At 37.8% G+C, this 8,178-nt stretch overlaps 1 protein-coding gene across 15 annotated transcripts in view; it reads right to left on the reverse strand.

The window, feature by feature from the left end:
* Positions 1–8,178, reverse strand: part of mcf2l2 (MCF.2 cell line derived transforming sequence-like 2) — a 143,554-nt gene that overhangs the window by 84,239 nt on the left and 51,137 nt on the right. For all 15 annotated transcript variants that reach the window (XR_005234393.1, XR_005234395.1, XR_005234394.1 and 12 more), the window contains 2 exons: positions 7,191–7,257; positions 925–1,040 (listed from right to left, as the gene is read on the reverse strand). Coding sequence is in view for 10 of the 15 variants with exons in the window: in XM_037981149.1 (XP_037837077.1) it covers positions 925–1,040; positions 7,191–7,257 (183 nt within the window). In the remaining 5 variants the exon portion in view is untranslated. The remainder of the gene's footprint in view (positions 1–924; positions 1,041–7,190; positions 7,258–8,178) is intronic.

Genomic DNA, 8,178 nt, shown 5'->3' on the forward strand with positions numbered 1-8,178 from the left:
GTCTGTGTGGTAATGATTGGGTTTTTCAACAGGACAATGCTGCAGTTCACAATGCCCGCCTGACAAAGGAGTTCTCCCAAGAGAATAACATCACTCTTTTGGACCATCCTGCATGTTCCCCGGATCTAAATCCAATTGAGAACATTTGGGGATGGATGGCAAGGGAAGTTTACAAAAATGGACATCAGTTCCAGACAGTGGATGCCCTTCGTGAAGCCATCTTCAACACTTAGAGCAACGTTCCCACTAGCCTCCTGGAAACACTGGCATCAAGCATGCCTAAACGATTGTCTGAAGTCATCAACAAGAATGGTGGAGCTACTCACTACTGAGTCCTTTTTTTTGACACTTTGATTTCTGTTTTGGGGGGTTTTAGGTTTTTTTTGAGCTATGGTCTTAAACTTTTGATCAGCGGAAAAAATCATGTTTGAGTGTAAATGCAGTTTTCAATTAATTCCCCGCTCAAAAGTTTTTGTCTCTTACGCTGATTTTTTCCTTAAACATTGTGAAGCTCTACTTAGAACCTTCTTAAGATCCAATAGTGCAAAATGCAAATTCTTGCAATTTTTTGACTGGTCTTAAGATTTTGATCAGGAGTGTATATGTACCAGAATTAGCTAAATCTTGATTGATTTTTCTCTAAAATGTTTTTAAAAGACAGCTTTACTATTGACGTAATAGTTTGTTAGCTACTTTAAGTATCTTTCTGAAACAGTGTGATAAATTCATCAGAAAATTAACACTTTTACCTTGCTGTAAAAGCATAAAAATGGTATTTATAAAAGTCTAGACTTCATATCAAGTTATAAAAGGCCTGTCACAAAGATCATTCAAACAAGGAGAGGGGTTTAAAAAAACCTTTACATAGATTTTTATATTGTTAACAACAGTTTATGCCAACAAAGCAAATAAAAATCCACTTACTGATTGTGAAATTCATATATGTCTGGCAGGTTGCCAAACAGCACATCCTTTTTATTCTCCAACGATGAGGGCATTAAATGGCCTAGCTCCAAGTTACTCAGTTCGTCAAAGTAGCCCTAGGAAATTGGGTGAGACAGAGTGTAGAATAATGTTGTTGTTTGTTTGTTTTTTATTTGAATAAATTTTAAAGAAAAGGAAAACAAAATTAAAGACCTATCATTCCTCGAAGGAAGTCATATTGCCCCCAACCTTTTATGCCAGAGTTTTAAACTAAGAACATCGTATGATTAAAAATGACAGTGTTGTTGCTGTAATAGCTGCCATAAAAAGTGAACATTTAGCTTTCTCTCTCATAGCCATTGCTGAATGTCATCTAACTACTAGTATACCTGAGTTGGACTGATCCAACTCAAAACTGATGGAGGGGGGAATAGAATGTAGAAATTATTTTAACTAATCATTTACTATACTTTGTAACCAACAAAGTAACATTAGAATCAATAAATGTTAAATACTTTTGTCTTATTTCTAGGAATGATAACATATTTTAGGTTTTAAATGTGGGAGCAAAAACTAAAAAAAAAAAGATTTGCATCCAACTTTAGAAAATGGAGGAGCAGCTGTTCCATTGAGCAGTTGCCTGTGGTTCCAAGTCTCTCTGCCATCCTGTAAACCTTCCCTTTTACTCGTCTGTCTGTCTTTAAGGTACAAATCCCTTCTGACACTCGACTCTGCTCATCCCACCTTGCCTGATCTCTCCTTCACCTCTCTTGTGACCTGCTCATTGATTTGGATGGTTGACCCCAGGTATTTAAACTCATCCACCTTCGGTACCTCTACTTTTTGTAGTTTCACTGTTCCACCTGTCTCCCTTTCATTCACATACATGGATTCTGTCTTGCTTCTATTGACTTTCATTCTTCTCTCCAGAACATTCATACACCTTTCTAGGTTCTTTCTCACTTGCTCCCTTCTCTCACTGCAAATGTCATCTGCAAACATCACAGTCCGTGGGGACTCCAGCCTGACCTGGTCAACCTGTCCATCATTTTCTCTCTCTCTCTCATTATTGGTAATGTGAGATTTTTGAGGAGTTATGGGAACCAGATGGGAATGAGAATACAGTATGTCAGTGAATCGCTATCCACCTGTGAATGAGACCAAGCTTTCTGACACTGGGCAACCCAATTTGTTCCAGAATGCCTAGATAGTCTTGAGATTTGTTTGTACCCTGCAGAGATTCAACATATCCTGTGCTAGATGCAGCAAAAAGCCCCAAAACACAACCAAGCCTTCTCTATGTTTTACTGTAAATTCAGTGTTTTTTATTCGTTGTATGCTTCATTTTTGGGTCTGTGATTAAAGAGATGATGGGACTTTGTTGCCAAAAGCTTTAGTTTTGTCTAATGTCTCCAAAGGACATTATCCTAAAAGCTTTGAATCTTCTCAATATGAGTTTTGGCAAATTCCAGTCATACTTTTTTATTATTTGGTGTCCTCCTTGGTCGTCTCCTTTGGCTCTACTTTGGCAGAAACAGTGACTGTTGGTGCAATTTGACACGGAAATACCTTGATCTTTGACTTTATCTCTAATCTCAACAAAGGTTTTTTTGAGCTCTATGGTTAACATTTGTCATCGGTTTTCTTCTTGTGGCCATGTGCAGGGAAGTTGGCTCCAGTCTTGTGGACCTTTAACTACTGAATAATAATATTACAGCCTTTACCTGTCAATCATTTTCTTTCTTTTTTTTTTTTTTTAGAATACTATATTTTGCATTTTTTTTTCGTAATAACATCACAAGTATTAACTGACAGGACAAGCTTGATTCACAATAATGCACAATTCAAACAATGAGACATACTTAAAGTAAAATACATTTACAATAATATAACATAACAACCAAATAATAAGAAGGACTGGATGGGGGTGGGTAAGGTGTGGGATGAGGGTAATCAATAAGGATGAAATAGAAATGTATATGAATCGGAAATAGGTTGAGAGGCAGACGGTAACAGATTCGCCCATAAGTACTATCGGGTCCAGCTCGATTAGGGGATGATCAGTCAATCCAATGTGCTGGTAAATTTTGCATATACCATATTTTATAAAACATCTTACTTCTATTCTGCATCCAATAGGTTATTTTTTTTCTAGACTCACACAGCTAATGATCTCGCAAATCCACATTTTAATTGGAAAGGGGGCGTCTGAATTCCATTTTGTTGTAATACATTTCTTAGCGATTGCCAAAAGGACTTCTGTAAGTTTCTTATCATAATTTGTCTTTAAATTAGAGTTCCTAAAGTTTCCCAATAAACAAATCTCAGGGGCCATTTGTATCGGGATGCCATGAATGTCTGATAATGTTTCGCAAACTCCCTTCCAGAAGCCCTGCAATTTGGAGCAATGCCAGGTGGCATGGAGAAACGTTCCTTCCTCCATGCTGCATCTAAAACAAAGAGGGGATATATTGGAGTTATATTTATGTAATTTTTGTGAGGTAACATATAACTGATGTAAAAAATTGAATTGAACCAGTCTAAATTGAGAATTTAGAGTAGAGGTGAGACCTTCTCTGCACAAATGATTCCATAATTGCCTCTCAATAAATATTCCCAATCCTTTTTTCCATTTGATTCTGGAACTTTCCATACCAGTTATAGTTAAAGTTGACATGAGTGCTGTATACACCTTTGAGATGATTTTACATAATGGCTGACTGGCATGACATATTTCCTCAACGGGAGATGGATGGTAACTTCCAACTTCCTTTCTGATTAGTTCTTATGAAGTCGCGAAGTGGAAGATAGCCAAGGAAATCTTTATTTGACAATGTAATCTTCTCTTTTAACTGCTGTAGTGACATAAATACTTTCTTTTCATAGCAGTGCTCCAATCGGCAAATTCCCTTCTCCTGCCAGGATCTAAAGTTACCAGACTGAAAAATCTTTGGTAGCAGTCCATTCCCTATAGCGGGGTTTTAGGAGAAAGAGAGCCTTCTAGCCTAAACAGTTCACAAAGTTTATACCAAATTTGGATTGACTGAATTATTAAAGGGTTATCAGTTACATTTTTTAAAGTTTTATTATCCCACCTATAAAGCACATTTATTGGGATCTCTTCTTTTATCTCTGTTCTTTCAATTTTGAGCCATGAAGGAGAAGCCTGCAAATCAAACATCTGTGCCAAGAACCTAAACTGAGCCGCATAATAGTACAATTGAAAATTAGGGAGCTTCAAACCTCCATCCTCATACCGCAGCTATAATTTATCCATGCTGAGTCTTGGTGGCTTACCGTGCCAAATTTTCTGATTGTTTTTTTAAGAGAGATAAAGAATGCGTTTGGGATGTGAATTGGGAGTGATTGAAACATGTACAGAAACCTAGGGAGGATATTCATCTTTATGACATTAATTCTACCAAGTAGTGTGAGCGGTAAATCCATCCATTTTCCTAAGTCCTCGCTCACCTTCTGAAGGAGGGTAGCTAAGTTGAGTTTAAAGAGATTTTTAAGGTTACTATCAACAAATACCCCTAAATATTTGAAACCCTCAGGGGACCATTTGAAATTGGACATGTTTTTAACTTTACTGTGGTCAAATACAAACATCGGCAAAGCACTGTCTTTTCCAGGTTAACTTTGTATCCAGAAAATGAGCTGTTTACTCAGTAATTCCTGAAGGTGACATAGAGTGTTCTGGATTGGTTAAAAATAAAATATCATCCGTAAAAAGCGAAATCTTATGTATGTCAGTACCAATCTCAAAACCACTAATATTAGAATTTATTCTAATGGCCTCAGCCAAGGGCTGCACAAAGAGAGCAGGACTAACTGGATCTCCCTGTCTGTTGTCTCTATACAGCCAAAATGAATCAGAGGTGATCCCATTGATAACAACTCTAACTTGAGGGGGATCTATAAAAAGATTGTATCAAATTGACAAGCCCATCACCAAAACCGAATTTCTTAAGGACAGAAAAAAGATATTGCCATTCAACCATATCAAAACCCTTTTCGGCATCAAGTGAGACGGCTACACTTGTTATCTCTTTTTTGTTAGCAATATATATTATGTTAAGCAACCGCCTCAAATTGTCAGTGGAAAATCTATTTAGAATAAACCATGTTCGATCGGTGTTGATTAGTAAGGGTAGATACCTTTCCAATCTTTTTGCTATCATTTTTGTAAGTAATTTATAGTCGGTATTGAGGAGTGAGATTGGCCTATAAGTAGAACATTTTAGAGGATCTTTCCCCTTTTTATGGATAACAGCTTGAGCGAAGGAGTCTGGAAAACACCCTTCTCTTCTACCTTGTTCGAGAACATCCATCAAAAGTGGTACTAGAAGATCTTGAAATTCCTTATAAAACTCAGATGGAAAACCATCTTCACCAGGGGATTTATTACCTGGACGTGACTTAATAATATTGAGTAATTCTGCCCTAAGAAAGGGTTTGTCTAAGTTATCCCTGCCCTCCTCTGATAAGCAAGGCAAATCAATGGTGGATAAAAAGGACTATTTCATCTAAATCCCCCTGAGATTGTGATGTATAAAGATCCGAATAATACTTTTTAAAGGCCTCATTGATTTCTCTGCGATTATATGTTATAACTTTTGGGGGGTTTCAATAGCATTATTCGTTTGACCACAATGGTAAGACATATGTAATTAGAAGGATCAGGATGGATCACTGGAACCAGGAACCCGCATGGATCCGATTCACTGTCTCTGGAGGAGTAGACCTGATGACAATCACAAGTGTCAGTCAACTTAACCCTCCATTCTGCTCTGCATTCTGACTCGGTGTTAATAGTCATTGATCAGTGGTCGTTGACATTTGTTGCTCCCGTTGTATTAACCTGTTGATAAATTTAAAAGCTTCGTCTGCGGAGTCAAAAGTGGGGTCCTCCGACATCTGGTTGCACCTTCAGGCGTGCAGGTTAGATAAGGTAGCAGGGGATATTTCTTGCTTTAATTGCTTGCAGCGCGGGGACGAGCTGTCTGCGGCGTCTGGCTAATTCTGGACTCGTATCAGGGAAAAAGTTAATTTTCATGTTGTCGAAGTTGACATTTCCTCTCTTTTTAGCCAAAGCCAAGATCTTCTCTCGATCTTGAAATCGCAGGAGACGAACCAAGACGGGTCTCGGGGTGGTACGAGGTGGTTCACCTGGTCTAGGCTCCAAAGTCAAGGTCCTGTGTGCTCGTTCAATTTCCACCTCCAGCCGCTGATCTGCTGCGTCTGGGCCACCAGCTCCCAGCACCTCCAGTATCCAGGTTGTGAAAAATTTCACAGGATCCATTCCCACAGAGCCTTCTTTTAGTCCCAACACTTAAATATTATTTCTCCTGCTATAATTTTCAAGCTGGTCGATTTTCTTTTTAAGGAACTCGTTGTCGCCTTTCAGCTGCTTCGTCAGCTGTTTCAGCTCGAATACAGCATCCTCTGCATCACTGATTTGATTCTCAGCCTCTGCTAACTTCGTTAGCACTTTATCCAATGTATTTTTCACTCCACTGATGGAAGTCTGGAGTTGTGCTGAGCTCAAGTCAATTTTCTCAGAAAGACTTTTGTTTAATTCACGTATTTCCTAGAGTACACTTGGAAGTATTCCTCCGGACTGGACATCTTCCGCTTCATCCGGAGTTGAGCTCATATCACAAGCTGCCATGTCAGTCTCGCCTCGGTTGGAGTTAGCCTTAGCCATCACTTCCTTGTTAGCAACAGATTTTTCGTCCTTCTTATCAGTCTTTCAGTCCTTGTTTCGAAGTCGTGAATCCATTCCTTTCTACTTGCCTTTTACACTTTATTTACCCAGTCCACGATTTGGTTTAGCGTTGTTTTTTTAATCATATTAACGGATAAGTTAGAGAGCGCAGGTCGGGCACGTCTGCTCAGTTACAATGCATCCCTAGAAGTCCCCAATCATTTTCTGTCTAAGTTCCTGAGACAACTCTGTCCTCAGCTATCTGTGGTCCATATTCAGTGTGGTACACACCATGATACCAAACAGCACTGTGACTATATTTTAACCTTTAAATAGACAGACTGACTATAAGAATAACTGATTATAAGATTGCGGTGCTCACAACAGGACACACTTTAACTTAACATGTCATGATTTTTAGTTTTATTTTTTCTTTTTATTATTTTTGTCAGTTTCAAGCTATTTCAGTGACCATAGTGGGTTTTTCCTTCTTTGCCAAAAGATTAACAAACCTGCCTGTATCTGTATGTCACAAGCCAGGGTTGATGTACTGTACCTCCATGATGCTTTGCAATTCTTCCACATAGATCCTTTCTGATTCAATGAGTTCAGCCATGATGAGTCTGTAAAAAAGAAAAAAAAAATCAACAAAAAAAATTGTAAACAACTCAAACAGTGGAGTCATGATGAAGACACTGTATAAAGTAAATTGTTAGACCTTTTTGTAACACCACATGTTTTCAATTAGAAAACCTGAGCTGAACAAAAGTGTGCTCATGTGGAAGTCAGGTGTTTTCACTTATTGAAATGACAGTCAAATGTAAACAGGAACTCTGAAGAAGGATTTCGAACAAAATCTATTTTAACAAACATATGTGTTTTATAGCACAAACAGTGGAGATTTCCTAAATTTCTCAAGAGTTATTGATGCTCAGCAAACTGGGACAAGACTCAGATTTCATTAGTCCACAGTCAGATAGCATGTCTTCAAAAAAGGAAATTTAAACAACTGTTATCCACCTCAGAAGAGGTCAAACAACAAATATCTCTGAAAGGAAAGGGACCTAGAGGAATGTCTAAGAAAATATGGGTGGATGGATGGATGGATAGATGGATATATAGATAGATCAGGGGTGTCAAACTCAAATAATGAGTGGGCCAAAATTTAAAACTGAACAAAGTCGCGGGCCAAGGTTGAAAAAAATTACCTTTTAATAGGCACCCAAACAAGTTTTGCATTGAAAATTGAACAAGCAAGGCTTATATAACTTTATAATGACATGCAAACCCGAGTTTCATGTTTAAATATAAAAATTGAATGCCTCTTTTCTATTTGCAGCCTTCTGAGGTAAATATCAAAATAACTTTTTTCCACAGGCTAATAAATACATTTGAAAACAAAATAACAATAATGAATGAATCAAACATTCAAGCCTTGAAGTAGCAAGAGAAGAGTGCATGAATAAAATGTTTTTGCTCAGTTTGCTACACTTTTTTGCTTTAACACTGAATATGGAACAAGCCATGCTTATAGCTTAACTTAA

Source organism: Kryptolebias marmoratus, linkage group LG18, assembly GCF_001649575.2.
Source record: "Kryptolebias marmoratus isolate JLee-2015 linkage group LG18, ASM164957v2, whole genome shotgun sequence".
In the NCBI taxonomy this organism is placed as follows: Eukaryota; Metazoa; Chordata; class Actinopteri; order Cyprinodontiformes; family Rivulidae; genus Kryptolebias; species Kryptolebias marmoratus.